Source organism: Rosa rugosa, chromosome 6, assembly GCF_958449725.1.
Source record: "Rosa rugosa chromosome 6, drRosRugo1.1, whole genome shotgun sequence".
Classification (NCBI taxonomy): domain Eukaryota; kingdom Viridiplantae; phylum Streptophyta; class Magnoliopsida; order Rosales; family Rosaceae; genus Rosa; species Rosa rugosa.
In genome coordinates this window covers 54831918-54857448 of record NC_084825.1, presented here as the reverse complement: position 1 = coordinate 54857448, position 25531 = coordinate 54831918, and the positions used below count along the sequence as shown (strand labels likewise).

The window sequence follows — 25531 nt, the reverse complement described above, 5'->3', positions numbered from 1 at the left end:
TCTTTATTACAGAGAAGACAAGAGTTATCATTAATAATCCCAAACCTGGAAAGTCTATCCCTAGTTTTGAGCCTTCTTCTAAGCAATAGCCATCCAAAGATTATAACTTTTGGCTAAACATTAAGCTTCCAGAGCTTATTTATCAACTTGGACTGGTTATGCTTTTTGTTTTTGTTTTTGATAGATACATGCAATTGGAATAAAAATCTTTCAAAAGTTATTTGGGGAAATGCCTAAATACCCTAAGTTGAGGGAACTTATTCCCCCTTCTACCACCAAACTTATGGATTTTCCCATTACCCATAGTGTTGGTATAGATACCTCTCAGGCACAAGTATCAGAAGCACAAGGTTCACTATCCACTTAAAGTAACGCCAATAAAGCCCAGACATGATGCCGATACCATATACTTGTGGTATCGGGTGGACCACAGCTAGTCCGACATTGGAAACAAAGGGCTGACAAGCCCATCCCCACACTATAAATACATGTCTCTCCACTCATTCAAGGTAAGCCACCACTCTCCATTTACTCACTACACCAAAAATTCAATCAGACGACAGTTTTTCACTGTCGTCTGATTATAAGGTTTGCTGTTGTCTATCTCAATGCCGTCTGATACATGAATCAGACAATACCAGAAAACTGTCGTCTGATAAAATTTAGTACAACAGCAGTTATTACTCAGTCTGTTGTCTGAATACCACAAAGAACAACAGAGTTGGTACCTTCACTCTTGTGCAAAGCAATTTCAGTTGGCAAATCCTAGAAGGATGGGACGTGTAAAGAACAGTTGGAGAACATTTTTTTGTAAAAAACTGTTGTCTGAAGGACGCTTGGAGATCAGCAAAGTAATTGAATACTATTGACTGACTTTGAACCAGACAACAAAAAAGTTGTTAAAGCCATTGTGTGTTATTGCATCCTAAAACAAAATATGTTTAATAACTATTGAAGATAGATGATTCAGACAATAGTTTTTTCTTTCTTTTTTCTTCATGTTCATTTGTTAGACAATGGTTTATTGTTGGTGTTGAATTGTCTGAGATAGAAGAGAAGACATACATTCTGTACAATTGAACAACACATCCTTGATTCCAAAAACCATTTCATTCCATAAGCAATATTCATCCCAACATTTACAAGGAATTAACACTGCCTAGGTGCCTATAAATACATAAACCCAAAAAATATAAACTTGTCCATAAAACGTGTCCATTGTACATTAACCATGCCTATAACTAAAGCAAATGTGATAGTGATCCCTTTCCGGCATCCTAAAGTGTCCTAGAACAGAAATTTTCCTTGCTGAGATGCTGCATATAATTAACAGAGAACAAAGGCTCAGGGCCTGCTTTGTTTACTTTAGCTTATTCACTGAGCATGTCTACCATTCTAGGAGTAAGTGGAATCCACAGGTGCTCTCCATAACCTACATCCATAAATAGAAGTAAATATATGCAACTGATGACCTGGAAACTGGAAATTAGTAAACTGTAGGCTGCTGTTTAAAGAAGATCCAAGACACAAAACATGAACAACTTGGGCTTAAAATTATATCAGTTACCAAAATGGGATATAAGATGTTAAAGAAGTCTGACAGGAAATTTCAGCTACGCATTTCAACAAACACCTTAGGCATAAGAAACCCAGTGTTCTATTTTCCAAGAAACTAAGATAGTTTAACACCCAGTATTGCTGTGTTCAGAAATTCCTGTAGCAGACCTGCAACTTTGAAAAATCATAAGTAATTCTAGAAAAATCATTTTTAGGAGATTCCAGTTCTGAAACGATCTTTAAGATGTCTACTGCAATTTGTAAGAATATGATAATTTCAAATTCCCAACCAAACTGTACAGTTTTCAGTAAAAGTTCAACTAGGTCAGAAACTCAGAACTTTCAATAAACATCAATAGAGCACAGAACTACTCTATATTTCATTGTTTCTATATAGACCACAGTATTTAACTGAACCAATCATACAAATTTCAAATGCTACAGACCAACATTAGTAGAACATAACATACCAACAAATGTAAACCTACAGCTATTAAACTACACAATCCTGCCATATTCATGAGCCATCAGTACACTTCGTTGGAGGCAATCAATCTTAATAAATATAGGAGACTTACAATTGAGTTAGGCACAAGATTTAGGCAAATAGCTCCTGGTACACCTCTTTAGTTAAGAAATTATCATTCAAATTTCAAAAGTCAGAAAGCAGGTGCCATGAAAAATAAACAAAACAAAGAGATTTTCCTTGCACAGATACATAAATATCCTCAATGAGTTTGTGTTTTTGCACAAAGGCAAGGTTGCTCAAAATAATTGTCTGTGTCATCAATAAAAGTAAGTTCACTAACCATTCGAACAATCCTGAAAATCATTGAACTGGAGCCAGTTGAATTTGCTTCAATTATCTCTTCATATTTAACATCAACCCCTGCAAACTATAATTAATTAATTTAACTAGATCAACAAGGTCCTCACACAAAAGAACAATAATTTATCAATCTTGTATTACTAGCATTTTATTTCCAGGGTAATAAGACATTTATTAGGGATGCAAAACTCATACCAAGTAGAAGAAGGTACTAGTATACAAACTGAAGACAAATAAACAAACGATAGATTTTAATAACTTTTACCTTTCCAACAATTTCATTCGAAATAGATAACAAATGTAAACTTCAATGTACCTAAAAAAGATACATGAAGTTCCAGATTTTGCTATAATTCCCAAGTTCTTGATCAAGTCATCTCCTTTTCCATACCTATACTCCAGTCACGTAGGAGAGGATCTCTCTCTGTCTAATTTAACCTGCATTTTGTTTTTTGCAAATCAATGGACAATGCTGAATAACATATCATCTAGTAGCCCACTTTATAGTGTTAAAGCAAAGCAAGGAACATCAACTAACCTAAATTTCCTTATCCTTGAGTGAAAGGAATCTAATCTTGTATAGCACCTGAAATATAAGCTGTATTCGGCTCACTCATCATCTCCCTACTTGGAAACCTAAAATCTGTATCAGGGAAAATTATTCAAAATATTTGTATCTTTGTACTGCGTCTCACTTACTGAAACTATAGTGTAGAAATCATTAAGGAAGAAAGTGAACCTGAATCAATAACTCCAAGCACGCCAGTGAACCAGCTGCCACAGATGACAACAATGGAGTAAGAATTAATATAAGACCATCATCACTTTCAGCATTAGGCTGCAAAAAAAAAAATGAATGAATTAATATAAGACCATATCAGCTCAGATTCTAGTGAGACTGTGAGACGAAGAAGATTTTTAGGATTATCTCTTCAGGAGCCTTTTTACTAGAATTAGACATGAACTAAATATGAAAACATACTGTAAAGACATAAGCCAGAAAAGGAAATTGTAGATACGAACATCATACTATGCAATGCATAAAAGGAGCATGCTTTGCAGATGAGTTCCCAAATGCTCATATCACAAAGTATGTTTGAGAATAAACAGAGGACCTAAAAGCCTAAAAGTGGTATATGGAAACATAGGCAAGGTTATGATATGTTCAGCTAAGCCTTAAAAGCTCAAAAAGGCCTTAAAAGCCATGACTACAGTTGGCTAGCCTACCAGGAATAATGCACAAGTTTACTAAGCTTACGACTATTTTTATGCTCTTAGAAGGGTAAATTCAAATAATCCTCGACCAAAAGAAAGAAAGTTGGAGCGAATAAAACATATTCCCTGTTGAATTCTTCAAGCCCAAAAAGATGAATGTTAAATTTCCAGTGTAGAAATCAAGATGAATGCAGTATCAAAAGTAGAGATACCCAATCCCTTCCCTTCATCAAGTTCCTCCGCCAACTCTACTCAAAAACAAATCCTCAATTCAATTCAACCCCAACACAAAACAGGCAAAAAAGTTCCAAACTAGAGCAAACCCAGAACACTCTCTCTCCAAACGGTCAAAAACTAAGTAGTGTGATTATCACACCTCATAAATTCACAACCAAATCACAAAAAAGCAAAAATATTTACTCAGTAACAATATCAAGAACAAAAGCCCAGCTAGGAATTTCAGTAGGGAAAGTCGAGGGCTCCAATGCAAAGCCCTGATCACCTGAGGTTTTTGCAGCAATTGGGGAAAAACAACATGCACCTCAAATGAATCCTACCAATTAATTCTCTTAGATTGACGGAATCAGCCACACCCATCAATCAATTTGGGCTTAATCTCAAAGCCACATCGGTGACTCACTTGCTCAGCCCTACAAGCCGGTGCTCAAAATAGATAAAAGAAATCACTTCAACACAGCACAAATTCCTTCTGCAAAAGAACCAAAAAAGTTACCCTCCATAAGCTTTTCCTTTTCTTCAATAGGAATTGAAGACTGAAAATTGAAAATCCAGAAAGTATTCAAAGTAAGAAACCGATCAATTGATGGATTGAAGAGTGAAAAACAGAAACCCATAAACTCAAAGTAAGGGACCAGTAGCATCGCGGCTTAGAGGGTCGCGTGCAGAGTCAGGAGTCGGTGCATGGCGGTGCTGGGCTTGGGTTTTGATCCTATTAAGGTGCTGGTTCGATTGGTATGTGGCGGTGTCGTGAATTGATGGCTAGAAACGGAGGTCTCCAGTGATGGCAGGGAGAAACGGAAGGAGAGATAACAGAGAATTGGGCGTGCGGCCGAGTAAGAGAGACAGCTGGGTTTCTAGGGTTAGTCGCTATCAAAGTAAAATTTTGTCGAACTAATGGAGGGAAAGAGTGAAAATTAAAAATTTGGCCAAGTGTTCAATATAACTAGGGTTGCGCGCCCATTTGAACCCTAAAACTCAGACAACAGCAATTTCAGTATATTGTCTGAAAGAGAGTTACACAATAGACAACTGAAAAACTGTTGTGTGAATCAAAACAATCAGACAACATCTTTTTTAACCATTGTATTAATGGTAATTGCACAACAGAGAAGTAGTAACTGTTGTCTGATTAAAAACAATCAGACAACATCTTTTATCAACCATTGTATAAATAAACCTTGGACAACATAACGTAATAACTGTTGTCTGAATTGACTCATTCAGACAACATCAAAAAAATCAACCATTGTCTGAAATGCTTTTGCACAAGAGCCAAGAAAAAACTGTTGTTGGATTCGAAAACTTAGACGACAGAATATTTCTTGCTGTCGTCTGATTATTTCAGACGACAGTTAAAATGTTTGCTGTCGTTTGATATGTGTTGTCTGATTCCGAAATTGGTGTAGTGACTCCTACCTAGTCTACATTCTTACATGTATCTGACTTAGGCATCGGAGGGTTGAAGGCCGGCTAGCCCGGTCTTCCCTCTAACCTCTGTTCATGGTTGGCAGGTACGGATCTCGGAGGTGGAAGCTCTCATGACAATCCCGTTTCTACCACTGAAACATTTGGCGCTAGAAGGAGGGTCTCCCAAGTGGAAAACAACCTCATAGCTCAGCACGAGCAATTTCATCATCTCGCTGGAAATTTTTTTCCGAGCAGCAAATGTTCTCTCTCCTCTCGGATCTTTCTCTGCACACATCAAGAGTTATATCTCTTTCTTGATCTTCATCTCCCTCACGTCAAAATCAAGCTTTTTAGCTTCTGGGTTTCTGCTCAATGAGCTCTGAGGAGAGAGAAAGTAGATCTGAGTTTTTCTCTCTCCTCCATGACTGATCTCTCGTACCATTATGCAGCTCATCACGCTTCACATAATCTCAATCCAACGTTAAAGGGTTCTGGGTTTTGAAAAATCAAGCTTTTCTTTAGCTTCTCAATTTCAGTTTACAGTGATTTTTAAGGAAAGAGAAAGTAAATCTGAGTCTCTCTCTCTCCTCCACCCACTAGTTTACAAACGGCTCCAGATAAGTTCTCATCTACACCCTTTTAATTTGAGCTAATGCTATACTTCACATGCTTAATTGATTACTACAATCTAAGCATGCCTATAAAATGCGATAATTTTAATAGCATATTCACTACGCCTAAATGTTAATGCTATGCTAATGTCTCCATGATTATTAAGCTTGCTTACAAAATGGAAAGTATTATTCGCATCTCCAAAACAAATACATGCTAAACACACGCCATGCTTTTATCTTGATTACATTGCTACATACATACATGCGATACTTGCTCCACATACTGCTACATGCTTAGCACCTCTATTGCTCATATCTACATGAAATCCCACTAGCGAGAATAGTCCTCGCACTACTACAATAACATGATTTAAGGACATTGAAAATGAGTCCTCTATTACATTTAAGGACACCCGAAAAAATGTGTCCTCTATCCGGGTGTCATCATAAGTCACATACAAGGACACTGAAAAAGTGTCCTTTTTCCCTACAAGGACACTTAAATTGTGTCCTTAAAGACCAAAGTAATGTGTCCTCGTATCCAATAGAGGACACACAAAATGTGTTCTCACATCAATAGAAATGTGTCCTCTTTTCCCTACTATGACACATAAACTGTGTCCTCAAAGGTGCAAAGTAGGTGTCCTTGTATCCATTAGATCGAGGACAATAAAATGTGTTCTCATATCAATAGAAATGTGTCCTCTTTTCCCTACTAGGACACATTTCTTGTATCCTCAAAACAAAATGAAAGTGTCATCCTTTGCTTGTAAGGACTCATAATATGTGTCCTTAAAAGTTGAAAACTATCCAAAAAAAAAATTATCAAAAGCATCAAAACCACCAAAAGGACTATATTACTCACTAAAATACATTAATATACATACAAAATTTTGTCTGAAGTGACTACAAAATGAACTAGAAAAAATAACTTAATGAATACTCTACTAATCTTCTGATTGGATATATATCAACCATGAATAACTGCAGCACTGCATTAACTCCACTGATATCTCCTTGCCAAATAATATCCTAAATAAACAACCCAGAAAATATACAATTAGATAACTGCTAGGATGTGTTATGTACCTCGCAGCCGTATAATATTATCAACACAAGCATCCTCAAGTTATTCCTTACTAAGAACTGGGAACATAGAAGTAAATGGAAGTTACACCTATACATAAAGAATTGGGAAAGCAGAATTAATAACAATAGGTTATAGTGTTAAATTTCAAATCAAGTGCAGATTATAATGACAAGACATGTGAGGAATAGGTTTACCTTGAATGATGAGTAACGTATCATTATCCTCGAAGAGATTTTGTACGGGCTTCAATACGGAAAAACAAAGTTAAGCTAGCAGTAAATAATAGAACTGACAGTGGATTTAGTCTGAGAAGACAGATCTAATGTAATGGCAAAGTATCCTTGGGAAAAATCAAACACACAGCTAAATATACATTCTACATGTATATTTAGCTCTCATATGAAATAGTATACATGATCAAACAAAAATAATAAGCACTCTGTTGCATAAAAAGTAAAACCCCAGTATAAAAGCCACAGACATGAATAATTAACCTTTAGAAAGTTAGCATCTATGTTGCTCGCAATTGCTCTGGCTAGCAATGTCTTCCCTGTTCCCGAGGGTCCATAGAGCAGAACACCCTGGAACAATTCAATAAAATAAGAAAGAAGACTTCTTAGCATGATAACATTACTAGGGTAAGCATGATAAATTATTGAACATGTCACTAATAGTATGAAGTCAGCAATACTATATAAAACATGCCTTGGGTGGTTTGATACCCACTCTAAGGAAGTGCCCAGGGTTCATTAACAACAAGAGCATTGTTTTAGGCTTAAGAACAAATCAACACCGGAGCAAGAAAGTTTTCAATGTTCTTTAGGCTTACTCCGCTGCTTTCAGCTTTCAAGCACACCATATCTGAAGACAAGTGAGCTCTATCTAAACACATTTGCAGCCAAACGTGCACAAATGGCTTCCGAACTGGGAAATAACATCCACAACTCTTCCATAACCTCCTATTGCTGTAACCTGAACAGAAGAATGGTGCAGTGGCATAAGACCAGAGAACAAATTTTCATGACTAACAAGTATTCTTGTAATCTTACCACAGTGACCAACATTTTGAAACATGAGCAGGCACAAAGATTGTTTAAGTAAAAGTGCAAGATCAAGCCAAGTTCTTACCCCAGATGCATGTAATGAGACAGAAAAGGCTGACTAGGGAGCACATTGCATTTGTGAAAGAATCGCCCCATTTATGTCAATACGGCTAAGTAGAGGCTCTGCTCCAACTGCTAATATCTGGGAAGGAGAAAAGCAACAATGCCTAGTAAGTAAAATGAAGTCTATACAAATATGGAATTTTCTTTCAGAGAAATATGGAATGCTTAATCACTATTTGAATTGATGCTTTATGTTTAGGTTCTTTGATTGATAACCTTAGGGCTTTGCATATAGTAATTGGAAGACGAATTTGAAGCAGAGATGCAATATAATTTGATTAGCTTCTTGTGATTAAGTGTGGTAAATTACATTATTACTTGAGAAAGACTAATGGTTTGTTTGATTCCCTTGTTTTCTAAAGCGTAATGAGTTCTGCATGTTAAATTTATACCTGAGAAGGATAAACTGCATAGTTAGGATATAAGATCTTTACCCAAGAGGGAGAGCATCATACACTTAAGGAAAACTATGGTCTAGAGTACCTGAGAAGGACTTAGATACGGGAATTATCATCTACAAAAACAAAAGAATTTGTTATTGCATTGAAACATAAATAGGATTGTTAGTGGTTGATTCTGAAACCCTAGGTTTTATCATTATTTGTTCGTTTGTTTCTTTCTTTAATTTTCACATTATTTCTTTATTCAAAAATCTAAAAACAGTATCTTCTTTCTCTTCATTGTTCATTGTGTTTTTGTGTTCATAGTTTGGATTAATTAGGTTACAATTTAAGTTAATTATCAATCCTCAGTTGGAACGACCTCGTACTTGCACACTATACTAACGACGATTCGTGCTCTTTTGAGTTTTAATTAAAATTTCACAACAACAAACAAATAACAATAAACTAAAACATGGAAATTAAAAACAGACCCAAGGCCTAATCTCAAAGCCTAGGCCCAATCACTCCTAAGGAATTGGCCAGCCCAGCATCCAACCCAAATCTCAGGGAGAAAACAACAGCCCAGCACCCAAGCCCAACGCAGCATCAACACCAGCCCCCCTGCATAACCCCGCCGCCGCCTCTGCTGCATCACCGACACCGGCACACCACCATCGAGTCAAGGCCTCAATCGCCATCACACCACCCTAACAACCAAACCATACCAATCCCAAATTGCAACCCTCAAAGATCGGGGTCGAAGCAAATGCACTGATCGATCCCATCGCCTACTACCTTACAAGGTTCTAAAAAACGCTAGGCGCTAGTCGGGCGGTGACCCGAGGCCTAGCGCTCGGAGGCCTAGACGGGGACTAGGTGGTTTTTATTTTTATATTTTATTTTTATTTTTATAACATATAATTATATAAATAAAAATATAAAATATGGATAATGTTTGAAAATAAAAAGAATGGCATGGACAAAGACATTGCTCAATTGACAAGTTCGGGTTGGGCCTCCACCTAGTTTGTTTGTTGAGATTTTTCTCCTAAAAAAAAAAAAAATCCCAGCTTGAGTCTTCCGTTCTCTGCTTCAAAACATAGGGCAAGGCCACCAAAGATCTGAGACCTCCAATATCTCCACCTACCTCAACCTAATTTCCAATCTTTAACATGTAAGCTACTACTCTCTTTCTCTGTTTCGTTGCCCAGATAATGTGGTCAAGAAAATTGGGGAATATAATAAAGGTTGAAGCTTTTGCTTTTCTTGAACGAAAGTGCAAAATCCCGTGTTTTCTCTGCACCCAAATAGATGATGTTGATTTTGAATTGTGATTTGTATGCTTAGAATATGGATTTTTCAGTTATGGGTTGTCGGCGAACTAAGAGAATGAGAGAAGAGAATTGTTGATTTGACGAATGAGGATAAAAAAAAATAAAAAAATGCAAGCGCCCAGTGCCAAGTGGGCTCCACTCAAGCCGCCTAACCTCCACCTAGCTCGCCTAGGCGGGTGCCTAAGAAGCCAGCGCCTAATACCTTCACCCAGGCCAAAATCGGAACGGTGCGCCGACGCCTAGCGCCTAGGCGGCTGCCCAGGCCGATTTTTAGAACCATGCTACCTTATAGCCATGACGCTAAACATACCTTATAGTCATGACATTAAATAACATTGAACATACCTTATAACCAGGACAATATATATATACCTCTAAAATACATAACTAATAAATCACATAGCAATGAGGTATCTAAAACTATATACCTCTTGACTAGGTATCGAAAAAACACATAACATAAAACAACCTACTTCATATCCTTGAATTTCACTATATATCATTCCGTTGAAATAGGAAACCAATGAACCTTGTAACATAAAAAAAAAAAAAAAAGGTCGGCATGCATTAAATTTTTTGAACTTGAAAGTCCTTACTACATTATACTCATAATGTTAAACATATCTTATAACCATGACATTAAATAACATTAAAAATATCTTATAGCCATATATTAAATAACATACCTCTAGATTAGATAACTAATAAATCACATAGCAATAAGGTATCTAAAACTATAGGGAGAGGATCCTCTCCTAAGCTAAGTTCTCACCTGTGCTAGCTAAGCTTTTAAGGAGATGGTGACACGTGTATACTATTAGATCTAATGGTCTTTAAGAAGCTTAGCTTTTCTTTTTTTTCTCTCTCTACTGTTCTTCATGGCCTTGGAAGCCTTCTGGGTTCCATTTCTTGATAACAATAATAATTCCCGTGCCAACCTTTGAAGGTATTGAATGTTCTCTCCTCCACCCAACCCTTGAAAACGTTTCCAAAGCCTCCATCCAATCCAACATTTGAATGACCTTGAATAGACAGAAATCATACAAATGAGAAGAGAGAACCTCCTCTCCAAGCAAAGGATCAATACAAACAAGTCTTCTCACAACAATTTACAGCAAAATTTCATCGACATTCTCTCAAATTTTACAAGCAAAGCAAAAACAGAACCCCAAATTTTAACTTGGACAAGGTATTTGGAAAATTGCAGTAGAAAACCCGGAATACGATGTCCTTAAATCCAAAGCTGATTATGAAATCTAGCAATGATCCTAGCTCAGGTGACCTATGAATCTATGATCCATCAGTGTTCAATGGCAACAGAAACAGAAACAGTAGGCCCTTCAAGGCTTCAATCAATCCAAGTCTTCCTTATTCTCTTAACAATTCAACCTCAACCTCCTTATTCTTTCTTGTCGATTTCCTCACAATTGTTGTCAGCTCCAAGTCTTCAACTTTCTTAACAATTCAAACCCAATCTCCTTACCGAAAAAATTACAGATGCATGTCTTCATCACAATCCCAAATCCAGTCATTCCAGATGGAACCAAACCACCTCCAATCAGACAAAATCCAGCCATCTTTGACGAAATCCAAGCCGACCTCTCCTTCTTCTTGGAGCACCAGCCAGAGATCTCCGTCAAATCTTACTATGTCACCTTCATCGTCAAATTCGCCATTACCGGATATAGAATTCCTGTTCTGGAAATTGGTTTTAAACCTTTGTGCTTAGATATCTATCCCATTCGTTCTTCATCAAGGCTCCCTAATCCAGTTAGAGGGGTTGTGGGTGGCAGGATTGGAGGTTTACTTTGTATTGGTGCTGAGTGAAGTAGAACCGGAAGGAGATATGAGGCACTGCACGTGAAGGAAGAGAAGAATAGGGGAGAGAGAAAAAAATGAAAAAGATAAACTAAAAATCGTAGACCATTAAATTCATTATGGCCACGTGTAGAAATCTAATTAAAAGCTTAGGTAGGTTAGGAGGGGAAGTTGCTTAGGAGAGGATCTTGATCCAAAACTATATACGACTTGACAAGTTATGGGAAAATACTCATAGTATAATACAACCTACCTCATAACCATGAACATCACTAAATATCATACCTTTGGAGTAGGTGACCATGAAACTCATAACACAAAATCAAATTGTCACGCCCCGAATTTCGAATAAAGAAATTCGAATCCAAAATGTGATAAATGAACAAGCACAAGAAAACACTTACAAAATTTTTCATTTAAATTAAGCAACAAAACAAACAGAGCTCACAAACGTCGATATGGACTCATTCTTTAGAGTCATATATTACATTACTTTATTACATTCTTTAGAGTCATATATTACATTACTTTAGAGTCTAAATAACCACAAAGCCTTCCGACTCAAGGAACACAAATCAACACAATGATTAATTTCAACACCAAAATCCTTTTCTTTTTAAGGAAAACACAAGTCAACATCGTGACAACCAAATCATTTGAAATCTCAACAACAAATCCAAGAAATTATTTTTCTTTCCTCTCGACAGGAAGCATTTATCACCGCAATGATATGATAAAGTATTCCTCAACTCACTACGAATCTCAACCACAATATATATATACATAGTTATTCACTCAGGAATGTCACTAATACCAAATTTTTATACTTACATAGTTATACATAGTCATTTTTATACTTAAAATTTCATTTTACTTACCCATGAACCGTAGCCGATCAAGTTCATATAATTTAAAACAAATCTTTATTTCCAGAAAACAATTTCACAATTTAGCGATTAAACCGAACAATAATGTAACTCGGTTCATAAATGAACCACGTGAGATTTACTCACCACGAAATCCCGCTGAGTCTTCACACGCCGTACGAGATAACACAAGCACCACAATCCATCCTAAACAACCTAGCCATGCACCTAGTCACATCATGGTCACACTTTAACACACGAATCGGAACGGCATTAAAGTTCGAAACCCCCGTTTGAACTAAAACCCGAAAGTAACACCAATCGAGGTGGAATTTCATCCGAGACCACCCAAAGTCTTCGGAACACTCCTACGGTCAATATGTCAAAACTACAAGTCAATCGAACGGCCCGATCCTCACGAATCGAAAACTGAAATAATCGAAACCGGTAAAAACCCTAACATATTCATACGATCTCCAAAAATTACATATTATATATCAAAATGCTCATATCGACGAGTAGATGATAAACAAAACCTGAAACTGCCCAGACATGGCCGGATGCGTTGTCGGTAGTGGCGACACGTGGGATCCACGAGCCACCAGGTCAACCTCAAAACTAGGAAGATTTGTTTGAAATAATATGAACTCGATCGACTACAGTGCATAGGGCTACAGCTCACAGGTAAAAAAATGAATTTAAGTATAAAATGAATTTCTTGGTTTTAATACGTGTGAACTGTAGTTGGATTAGTAGGCATTCCTGAGTGGATGACTACGTATATATATATTTACGTGAAATATATATTTGGATGTTGTGGCATAGGGTGAAGTAATGATTGTGATTTGATTGAATTATTATTTTGAGCGTTTACTCTTTGTGGAAATACATTATATTATGGAATTGCTGATTTTATTGTGTTAAAAGAGTAGTCGAGTTTTAGTAACACTTTGAGTCATGTAGACTTTTTAAATGTTTCGGTCTGGGAACATTTTATCACATTGTTGATCGAGGCAAAATATCGGATGCTTAAACCTTGGCCAGGGTGACTGGCAACGATTCAGTTAGAGCTCTAGTCTATCTGCCAATGCACTGCTTGGGGGATAACTTTGTGTTATCATATGCTCTTGAGTGCAATGTACTGCTTGGGGAATAACTATGAGTTATCGTGCTCTTGAGTACAATATACTGCTTGGGGATAATTTGTGTTATCGTGCTCATGAATATATATTTATAAAAGAGAGTTTTGGCATGTCCTTGCTTTTGTCGTCCATGTGGGACTTTGATTTTGAATGAATTGTGGGGTTGATTTTGGTTACTTTAAATTACTCTTGAGTTGAGTAATTTGAAATGGAATTAAAAGGGGGATTTCATCGACTTTAGTGTAAGCTTATGAAAGCTTGTATGAGTAAACTCAAATACAACAACCGAAACAACTCACACCAATCACAAGAAAACCCACCCGTTCCAATTAAGTAAACAACTCACTCAAATCACGGGAAAAACCCACACGTTCCATTTAAGGAAACAACTCACACAAATCACGGGAAAAACCCACTCGTTCCATTTAAGGAAACAACTCACACAAATCACGGGAAAAAACCACATGTTCCATTTAAGGAAACAACCCACCCAAATCACGGGAAAAACCCACACGTATAAAAAGTCAACCTTCACACCCCCCTTAAAACGTGCCTTTTGAATAATTATTCTTCCGAAAATAATTCTACTCCATTCCCGAACCACGTACTCGTACCAACAACCACTGAATTAATTCCGGAAAATCCTCGGAAAATTATAACGAATTTCCGGGGTATTACATTCTACCCTCCTTAAAGAAATTTAGTCCCAAAATTTAAACGTATCACGCCAACAAGTACGGATAAATCATGCTCAAATCCAATTCTCATTCCTCAGCTCTGATAACTTACCTCAATCAATAATGGATACTGGTACCCTACCTGGTATCACAACCATAGAATCATTACCACCCACTTGGTGGTACCAAAACATTTCATGGATCTCATCCTCGTACACTACCCACAAAGACTCTGTGACCACTATACTACCCACAGACTACACAAGAGTAGAATCATGTTATCACAATAGTATCTGCATCGCAGCTCAATACGTGTCATACCATCTCAGAACACGAAATCACGATAAGGTCTAGCCTTGATCAACCCATACATAACTCATCACATGGCATAGTCACACAATCAAGCCATAACGATGAAAGATGCATCACGCACATACTACACTGGCCAAAAGGAAGTCATATGCCAAAGTCTAACTATAGACATCAAGCACAACACAACACAAAACAACACCACATAAACGAAGTACTCTGCCACCTCACACCCTACTAGCAAGGTAAGCGAAAATAGATAAAGTACCTTCCTCCGTAGCTCCCTGCTGAACAACAACAAACACCCTTGCATTTCCCTGAGGTAGTTGCCTCTGTTGATTCCCTTGTCCCCCATCTCGCGCCTGGGCACAATCCTTGGAGTAATGCCCTAACTAGCCACATTTGTAGCATGTCAAGTTCCTTGGCTTCGTGCAAAATCTGACAGCATGGCCTGTTTCATTGCAATTGAAGCATCTCTAGGGTGACACTTGCCCGACGGGTGCAGTCTTAACAAGTGCAGCTGCTTCCCTAGTTGGCACCTGCTGATGAGTCTTTCGCCTCTTCCAAGACCCACCCTGATTGTCTGTCCCTTCACTGCTCTTAGCAGTTGCCTTTCCCTTCCTTTGGGAGTCCCTCTCAGCCGACTCATGTTCCTGGAAAGTCTTGTTCTCCTGCTCTATGGCCAAAGGCTTAGCCAAAATGAGCTCCACCGTCTTCAGTTCCAGAACAGCGACATCGCGCCTGATCGAAGCATTCAGCCCCCGCTGAAACTTCATAGCCAAACTCTCAACATCCATCTGTCTCACAAACCTATATAGCCTGGAGAACTCCGCCTCATAATCTCTCACACTCATAGCCCCTTGGACTAGGGAGATGAATTCCCTTTCCAACTATTCCCTCACTGAAGGCGGAAAGTACTTCGTCCTAAAGAGTTCCACAAAACCCTCCCAGGTCATGGTGGACACATCCATAACCCTCTGTGTGCAGTTCCACCACACCCGTGCATCGTCCTGAAGCATAAACAAGGCTATCTTTCTCTTCTCCATGTCGTCACAGACGACCATCTCGAAGTAGTTCTTCATGTTCTCGATCCATTGATCTGCCAACATGTGATCCGTACCTCCCTTGAAATGGACTACTCCCAGCCTCGAAATCTCCTTTGCCAACTTCGACAGACGAGTGGCATCCAAAACATTCACAACATCCACAACAGGTGGAATAGGCAGCTCAACATTTGATGCCTCCACATTGTAACGCCCCAAGCTGCACCTCACCAGCTTAAGCACGTCACAGTGCCGCGAGTCTTTAAAACATAAACCGAACGCTCGATTTACATTCTAGAGAACCGCTAGGCATTTTGTTTGAAAACTCTTTGTAAAAACACAGCGGAAGCTACAAATACTTTTGAGGTGAAAATTCGTTTCATTCGTCTAAAGCTAGGAATTAGTGTTCACACAGATGGTACAAACTTCAAAGAACAAGAGTGTGACTAGATTTGGCACACAGTTGACTGTTCACAAGTCTCGGAATACGAACTTCAATGAATAGAAAGGTAATTTACCAAATTTGTTTTGCACACCCAGCTCCGTCCGTTATTGTCCCGTTACCAGTGCATAGTACCTGTATCCAAACTGTTGTAGGGGTGAGCTTTCGTCCTCGCTGCTCTACAGGAACTCTACCACGACTAGGTTTGAAACCAGTAAACATATATTTGGGATCCCAGTATGAAAACATGCTTAAACCAAAGACTCCAAGGAACGACAAACTTTATAAGATTTTATAACTTAAAAACCGATGCATGATGCTTTAATAAATACGGCGCCAAATCCAAGTATTACCTGATGCCCGGTCCCATAGACCCACTACACGACCTTACCTCAAATTAATTTATCACCAGGTAAGCGTAGCAAGAGCGTCCACTACCTAGCTACACACACGTACCGAGTCCGTGATTGCGGATACTCAGACGACCGGCATAGCTAACCCTCCGGAGGTTTAGGGAATAGAACCCAAGGAAGTCAGTGCCCCTTTCGCTCTCAAGCCATCACATTTCTCACAATTTGGTTAGTATGCATTGCATTTTAACATAACCAAACCATACCACTTAACATGCATTACTTTAACACAATATATAAGAAAACAGCTAACCGAGGAGAGTCCTGAATTCCCTACCTGGATTCCGATGCTTTCTCTCACGCAGTCCGAGAGTAGCGAACCATCTGTTCCTCGATTTACTGGAGTCCTAGATTCCAACATTTCGACCGTTAATATCACATTGAACAATTATATGAATTGAGGTTGGTGATGAATTGAGGGTTTCGACATGATCTACCTAGCCAGTTGCTAAATACCTTGTCTACAGTTGCATTCGAGACCGGGACAAGCCAAGGAGAGCCGAAAAAGTCGCTGGTAACGAAGAACACGGCAGAACCGAAATGAACCCAGAAACGAAATCGTCAAAACGTGATCCAAGCGGAGGAGGAACTTCCATACCGAATGCGGCCCAAGCGGTGGCCGGAAATTGCAGAAACTCACCGGAGCAGTCGCTGCTTCTCACCGTAGAGTCTCCCTCCTTGTCCGGTGCATAGGCGATCAAAGGCCACAGGCGTGACGGAGACGACGAGATGAAGCTGTTGGTTGCCGCGCGCCATCGTGGGGTGGCCGAACGGTGTCCCTCTGGTCGGGTTTCTTTCTTGGGTTGCGGTGGCGTTCGGGTCAGAGCTCCCAGCTCTCTCTCTATCTCTCTGTCGTGTTTTCTAGATCACCTGATCTGGTCCAGCAACTATATAAGCCCCTCCTCTTAATATCTAATGGTTGTGATCAATCGGTGGGATTATGGATGGTTGGGATGAAGCGGTGGCTGGATGGACGGCCACGATCGCACAGTAGAAAATTCCATTTCTCTAAAATATTTTCTAAGATCCCATAACTTCGAAAAATCACTATAAATAGCTCGGGTGTCAGGAAAATTCCCCGAAAATTTCAACAAACTCATCGTGTCGTGTACTTTATTATCCAACTCTTAGATTGAGGAATTCACTTTATGAAAATTTCTGAAAATTTCCTCGAGCATCTTGACATTTATCGAGATCGTTGAATAATTTCACGTATGATCACCATTAAGCTCGATACATTTTTCCGGGGCTCACACACATCATCCTCGAATATCTCCTCAACAGGAGGGATCCTGCCCCTACGTCGGGCTCTACCCCTGCCTCTAGGTCTACCTTGACCCCTAGCTCTGCCTCCCAGATGATCCATTACCTAAGAAGCATAGCAACACGTGGTTAATACTTGTACAACCCTCGAACACAAGTATAAGTCAACACTGTGACTAAATCAACCACAACACTACGTCAAAGGATACAATTCCATCCTTACGTCAATCTCGAGTTAAATCCGAAGGTTGTCATTTCCTCAAAAGACTTTAACTCATAGACCCTACACAAGAGTTCACAACTTCACTAACAGAGCAGACCAATGCTCTGACGATTCTACACTCTAACTCACAACTAACACTGCTACATACCCAATGATTATATCAATATTGAAGAGCATCAGATGGGGATCTGCTATAGACGGGCCATCGCTCGAGTAGTACTTATTATTACCAAATATGTACCTTACGCTCTGATACCAAACTGTCACGCCCCGATTTTTAAACAACATTAAAAATCAATATATAATCCCATAATTACACATGCGTGATGGTTCAGCCATCAATACAAAATACCTGAAATTTTTTTTCCTTTTAAACCAAGTACATACTGATGCCACTACTAGAATTATGTTAATAGACATCACATAATTTAAATCGGTCAGACTTGCACACGATGTAAAAAACTAAGCTAACATCGTTTTAGAAAAATACCGATTTAAATGTATCATTAACATCAGTTCTTAAAATGACCGGCGTTAAAATTTTAGTTTTAAAATTTACGGGAACCTAATTTTCCTGAAAGCGCTAAGTGTTTTAAGTGAATTAATTGAAGCGGGTACCAAAACTTAAAAATTTCACACTTAGAGAAAAAGAGCCCAACCCCAAAACTGAAACAGAAACCCTAAGCTCGAGCTCCTCCTTCTCTTCCTCACACGAAGTCGCCGCCTTCATCTACCTCCCGGCTGCCACTACGACATCGACTAACTCAAGGTCCTCTCAAACTCGAACTCCTTCTCCTTCACTCGAACTCAGGCATCTTCGGGGTCGACTTCGTCCAGTCCTTCGACGACGTCGCCTGGGGCGGATTTCCAGTTTTTGGCTACTTTTTGATCACATATTCACATCTTAACCGTTCAGTTTTTAGGTCCTAATGTATAGATCACTTATACAATATTTCAGCCAAATTGATGATCGTTAAGACATCCAAAACGACAATTTACACGAACGAACCGAATTTGTTGAATCAGAACCGTTCGTGTACATTGTTGTAAATTGCAGTTTTGAATACCTTAACGATCATCAATTTGGCTGAAATTTTGCAGAGATGATCTATACATTAGGACCTAAAAACTGAACGGTTAAGATGTGAATATGTGATCGAAAAGTGGCAAAAAACTGAAAATCCGTACCTAAGCTTAGGTAAGGACGTCCTTAGCCAAGAAGGATTTATATATATATATATATTATGTTATTTGTTCTGCAATACTTTTCAGTTTCAACATTTTTCAACTTCTTATTGAAAAATGAAAAACGAAAAAAATATTATATGACCTAAATGAGAACAATGTCTATAGAAGGGGAGTGAAACAGCGCACCCAATTTTTGCAAACCACACTAGGCCAAAAAAGCGAACAGACAACGGACCAAATTCGTTGTGTGATTTGGACGATCTCCGTTGTTTATCGGAGTGTTGTGTGATGAAAAATGGCACAACAGTGGAAATCCGTTGTGTGAATCACAAACAGTCAACACTTATTTGGTTAAAACTGTTGTGCCTTCTCTCGGCAGATGGCAGCCACAGTTGCCGCGCAGTCATGCTGCACATGTCATTGGCATCATTCACACAACGAAAGTTGTTTCCGAGCCGTTGTATGAAAGGCGAATCAGACAACAACATTTTATTTTCTCTGTTGTATGAGTTATCCTCACACTTCACTTTTGGAAATTTTATTGTTGTGTGATTGTAAATCAGACAATGTATGTTTGTTAGAACCGTTGCATGTTATATAAGGATTCATTGTGTGAACATTAGAAATTCTGTTGTGTGATAATCGTCTTTTTTGGATTTTGTGCATTGATAATAATGCTCCATTTTACCTAATGAACAGTGACTAATTGTGTGAAGTTTACTATATTAGTGCTTGAAATCATTATCCAATGAACAATAATTAATATTTACGCCAAAAGCAATGTGATACATCAATAAAATTCCAATATATCCACCAAATATTGAATCCAAGTAACATGTCATTGCTATAAAGTTTCCTAGCTAGCTGAATTTACATGATGAAAGAAAATATATTTTGCTTCATTGCTTGGTATTCCATGCTTGATCACTTAGTGACTCTTTAGGCAACATTTCACTAGATATTCCCAAACCTGCAAACAGAATAAGCTCAACTTCAAACTCACGACCAATTCAAATCAAGCAAAAACTAACTCTAACAGGTTCTTGCATTGTCTTCAGAGATAAAGACCTGAAAACTAATCACCCACAAACAACTTGCACAAACTGAAAAGAGAATGATCAAACTAAACTAATAAATAAAGAAGTTGAGATCTTTATCACTATGAGAAAGAACAAATAGATGCAAAAGGAAACAAAAAGAACATGACAGTGATACTGTTTTCTGAAATTCCTGCAACAGACCTGTAACTTTGAAAAATCATAACTAATTATAGAAAACTCATTTTTAGGAGATTCCAAGTCTCAAATACTCTGTAACAAGTCCACTACAAATTCTCAGGAGAAAATAACTTCAAATTATTAACAGAAAATTACAGTTTTACAGAAACAGTTTATATAATTGTAGTTTCTGATTTTCCTCTCATATGTCTTAACTGTAGTTTCTGAAATAATTTATGTAAGTGATAGTCCAATTTGATAAGTACAACCAAACTCATATATAGTTTTAAAGAAAAGTGAGAACCGAAAGACAAACTATCAAAGATCATGTATCAGTTCAGTTTGTCAAAACTCAAGCTATTTGGAAATATAAAATTGAAACAGAGTATGAGTTAATAACATTACAGAACTAAAAGCTTATTCCAATTGGTTTCTATAAGAACAGAGCTTAATCAAAGAGAGGCTAAAAGATATCCAGACGTGTATTTGAATATGAAGAGCTGCAAATCAATAGAAAGTAATCAAAGAATTGAGATTAAAATTCATAAGGCGTACCCTTTTTAACAAGCATATCAGAGGAGAAAGGGTGAGAATTCCAGAAAAAATGATAAGAACAAGCATAAAGAGACCGAGGAGAAGGAAAAGATTGAAGAAGGGAAAAACTTGGTTAAGCCCATTCAATGAGTAACGATGAGAAAGAAAAGATTGAAGAAGGGAAAAAAAAAAATTAGCCAATTATTCGACTTAATTGCAAGAATTAAAACCTTACTTCAACCTAACTGTTTCAAAGACACACAATCAGTATTTATATTAAGAATGTGAATCAAGGTATATGAAAAATATAAACAAGAAGAAGAAAAAAAAATAATCTAAGCATAACTTTCGAATCAACAATAAGAAAAGAAAAGAGCAGAATCGATAAAGTTTAAGAGGGAGCAAAGAAAGTATGTAGCTTTGCAAAGAGAAAGAAGCTAATTTTCATAGGTTTATATATTTCAGTAAAGAGACAAAAAGATTCATACCCTATTCCCTGAAAGAAACTTGTGAAGAGAGAGAGCAATAGAAAACTGGGACTTTGTATGGAGAACCAAGCTGCAACAATGAAAATGAGGGTAGGAGGTCGAGTTAAGTTCATGTTTCCCATGTAAAAGAAACAATTAATCTTTGGGTTTAAAAACTAGTAACAAAGAAACCATTTGTTTTTGTTTTTGCGAATGAAGCACTAGAAGCTACCCAATTTGCACGGAAATATTCAATATTGTTTTACACAATTTGCACCATTCCATTAGTTCAGTTGCTACTGTCTTGGCATATTCACTCATTTTCCAATCTAAACTCAAAACACCCAACCAGAGGGGCATATAGAACCAAACCATAGCTACAAAGCCCACACTATCAACCTAATAATGATAAATGCTGCTAAAATATAACAAGACCCAGTTCTGAACTTTTGGACCAACTAACTCCAAACTCTCTTCCTCTCTAGTCAACTCCAGACCACCCAATCTCAAAAGCAAAACAAAATCAACAGTTCAAACTCAAAACTCAAAACTGATTCACATGCTTGTCCTACCAATTTATAAGCAAGAACATTTCAGCCAAGACAAGGTGACCATACAAAGACTAGAATAAAGCAATTAAAACCAAAATTGCATAGCTCACAAATTCAATTGGTACAAAGATTGGAAGAAAGCAAGAGAGAACACACCAAGCTTCAATTTCTCAAATTCTGCCACAAGCAAGGGTTTTGGGTATTGACCTTGGTATTTGACACCGTATCTGATGCCTGATGATACTCCTTGCATTGCTGCACTACTGCTTTATCCAAAACTAGTGCTTTATTCTGTAAAAGGTTTTCATGTGCGTTACTCACAGTAGTACTTCTTTATTAATCCTACGCCATGCATAATCCTCCCATCCATTTGGTAAAGAATCAATGAACTCCCAAGTGAGAATGGTGGTACTATTCCGCACCTGAGCAATCAACTCACTGAATAACAAATCAATTGTAAAGCATAAAACGAAATCAAATTTGACAGCTGAAAGAGAGATCAGAGCAGACAGAATAAAATACATTTGACATGCATGGCTGGATGTTTGATTTGACGACACAGTTACGACAGATATCAGTTCTCAAGTCTTGTGCACATATCTAAGAATGATACATGCATCAGCTAGCAAACATAACACAGTACTCACCTATTCTCAAGTAGCCAAAGCTTCACACAGATTAAACTCATACGATAAACCTTCAAGCTCATTGGTTTTGGGATCTTTCTGTTTGTACATAAAAATTCAGACAATATATGAGTCATCAACTTACGTAAATCATCAACCACAAATAGCACACAATAAACAAGCAAACACAAATTTTTCCAGAGTATTGCTTGATGAGATTGTAAGTCAATACAAAAATGCGCTTAACATTGGCTCTTGTCTGTAAACTAAATCATTAAGCAGCTACACTGATTTTCGGATAAAGTGTAATTCAGAAATGCTCACCCATTTAGGAATGGTGTCACTAGGAAATTTCATGGTGACTCCGCAGTAATCTTTACTAGTCTCAGCTTGTAAACCTAATCCATTCGCAGCCTGCATAGGTAGACCAGGCATAAGAGTAACAACACCGATTTTCAATCACTTCAAATTCCGCATATACATTACTAAATTTTACCAAAGCACACACACACACACACAATTTAGACTAAAAAGAATGAAGAAGATGAGACTCACCACACATTTCTGGAAACGGCTCTGCAGATTTTGTAGCGCTTCCAAATCATCATCGGTGAGCCGATTGATCTCATCTGCATCACACAATTCAAACCATTATACACATCATGCATATATATTTATATAGTGACAGAGAGAGAGAGAGAGAGATGCTTACAGAGATCGGAGACTCCGGTGATGTAGATGAGGATGGCGACCAATCCAAACAATAAAGCGATGACGAACGCTAACCGCAACAGCTTCATTGACTGCGACTCAGAGAGAGAGAGAGAGAGAGAGATTAAAGAAGAAGCTGGTAGAGAATAGAAGAAGCTCTCGATTTCACTTTTTCTGGATCGGACACGCTTGCTTTGCTCTATACTTGCTGTTAACGTTAGTGACCGAGGGGTCTCTAGTTAGCTATAAATAAAGAAAGAGAGAGAGAGAGAGAGAGATTGACACAAGATGTATAGTGGTTCGCCTCCGCATGAGCGGGAGACTACGTCCACTTGAAAGCTATACTAATGTGTCGAGCCTTGCGGCCTAACAAGATTACAAGAGATGTAATGAATGTGTTGAGTTGTGGGAGGAGGCATTCCTTTTATAGATGAAGGAATGCCCTTCCATTACTTGTTCTTCGATGTGGGACAAGTTTCCACATATTTCTAGTCTAGAAAGCCTAGAAGCATGTAGAAAGCTATGTTGTGGTGGCATCTTGGCAAGGGCGGAAACACGACTTCCCGGTGGCGGATTTGTGACTTCCGGATACCGCTGCGTAGCCTGAACATAGGGCTACACGATGTATGTCTCGGTTGGGCCTTGCCATGTCTTGTGGATGTCCCAAAGTGGGCGTTACTTATGCTTGGTGAGATAGCAAATACTCCATATTATTGGAGGTATGTACACTTGCTCCACTTCAGAGAAAGGGGGGTGCCTCGCTGGAGAGAAAGGGGGGTGCCTCACCGGAGACTTCTTCAGAGCGACACTAGGTTAATTGAAATAAAACCCTAGGTTTGATGAGAGTTTGTTTCTGAGAATTGGGGGAAAGGGTGGATCAAATCAGAAATCCTAAATTGGAGATTGAAAGAAGATGGAGATGGAGAATTTGAGAAGGGAGAAATTTCGAAAATTACAGGAGGTGGTGGTGACTTCTATAAGGCGGCGGAGACGGAGTCGATAGTGGAAGATCAGTGGCTATGACGAGTGTTGTGGGGCGGAAGAAATACCCGGTCTGGAGCTTGCAGCCATGGAGACGGGGAGAGAGAAATCTCAGATCTGTTTTCTCTCTCATCAAAGTGAGAGTGCTGTGATGATATGTAACATCCCGTATTTTCACTTACCCGTTTACTAGTCATTTGGACGGTAAATGACAACTACTCTCACTTTTTACTCTAACTCGGTATTTTAGTGGCCCTAAAAGTTGACTTTTTGATCGGGCCAAAATTTGAGAAAACTTCCTTCTTGAAAGTCGTAGAGGACGTTAAACCGAGTCCGTGGACATGTGATACACCTAAATTAGAGTTCGTATGCGAAAGTTATGAGTGATTTAAGAAAGTTACTGTTCATGGTAAGAAAATTATATATATAAGGAAATTTACTGTGGTAGGTTTCCAAAACCGGAAACCCACCTTTCTCTCTCCTCTCCCCCGATTTTTCCCTCTTTCTCCTTCGGGAAATTCTTCTTCCCTTCGATTGGCCGCCGTCCGGCCATCACCCGGCAGAAAGCCGGCCACCACAGGGTCGCCTCCTCCCCCTTGTCACGCTGGTGCCCTTTGTTTTCAACGATTTGGCCGGAAAAGCTCGGATCGAAGCAAAGTTCTCTCCGGCTGCAGTTTGGGGTTTTCGCCGATTTCCGGCAATTCCGGCCACCTCCGGCCACCAAGTTAACGTCGAAGGTTCGGTTTTTGATGGAGATCATTTCCCCTAAAGTATTTCATTCCAATTTGCTTTGTAGAGGTCGAATTAACGAGTTGCATTTCTAGGGTTCTTCAGGTTTCGGGGCTTTTCTTCACTGGTTGGATTCGACTACTTCAAGGTAAAATTGGAATGTGTTGCTGTTGGGAAAATTGTTGGGTCTGTTGTGTTGATGCTATTGCCGGATTTTGGTGGTCATCGGAGGTAGTGGTTGCCGGCGCGTGGACCCCACGCGCCGCCACTGTGGGTAGCGCGTGGAGGCGCGTAGAGCAGTGTTTTAATTCCGGTTTTTAGCCCATTAAATCCTATTAATTGTGTAGAGCTTGTATGTGAAATTTGGTAATTTTTAGAGAAACTTAGAATTATTTATGGATTTTGAAATTTAAGGTTTCGATTATCGAATTACGAGAATCCGACCGTCGGATATCTCTCGGTTCTGCCTTGGAACCTTTAAATTAACGAATTGGTATTA

The 25531-nt window shown here is 38.6% G+C and overlaps 1 protein-coding gene and 1 long non-coding RNA gene across 11 annotated transcripts; both read right to left on the bottom strand.

Moving 5' to 3' along the window:
* Window positions 1–1091: 1091 nt before the first annotated feature.
* Window positions 1092–4733, bottom strand: LOC133718269 (uncharacterized). Of its 10 annotated transcripts, none has more exons than XR_009850192.1 (6): window positions 4452–4733; window positions 4104–4310; window positions 3126–3224; window positions 2925–3029; window positions 2652–2824; window positions 1092–2446 (listed from the first exon to the last, which is right to left on the bottom strand). It is a non-coding gene; the product is annotated as an uncharacterized LOC133718269 (long non-coding RNA). The 10 variants fall into 10 exon arrangements; XR_009850196.1 differs by having other exon boundaries at window positions 1092–1725; window positions 2367–2446; window positions 4104–4728; XR_009850194.1 differs by having other exon boundaries at window positions 1092–1725; window positions 2367–2824; window positions 4104–4732.
* A 17883-nt stretch (window positions 4734–22616) lies between these two features.
* On the bottom strand, window positions 22617–23526 carry LOC133714086 (sialyltransferase-like protein 2). The gene is made up of 4 exons (XM_062140162.1): window positions 23324–23526; window positions 23167–23240; window positions 22936–23025; window positions 22617–22710 (listed from the first exon to the last, which is right to left on the bottom strand). Exons 1-4 carry the CDS (start codon window positions 23409–23411, stop codon window positions 22639–22641), a joined length of 324 nt encoding a protein of 107 aa, XP_061996146.1. The 5' UTR covers window positions 23412–23526; the 3' UTR covers window positions 22617–22638.
* Window positions 23527–25531: the final 2005 nt, after the last annotated feature.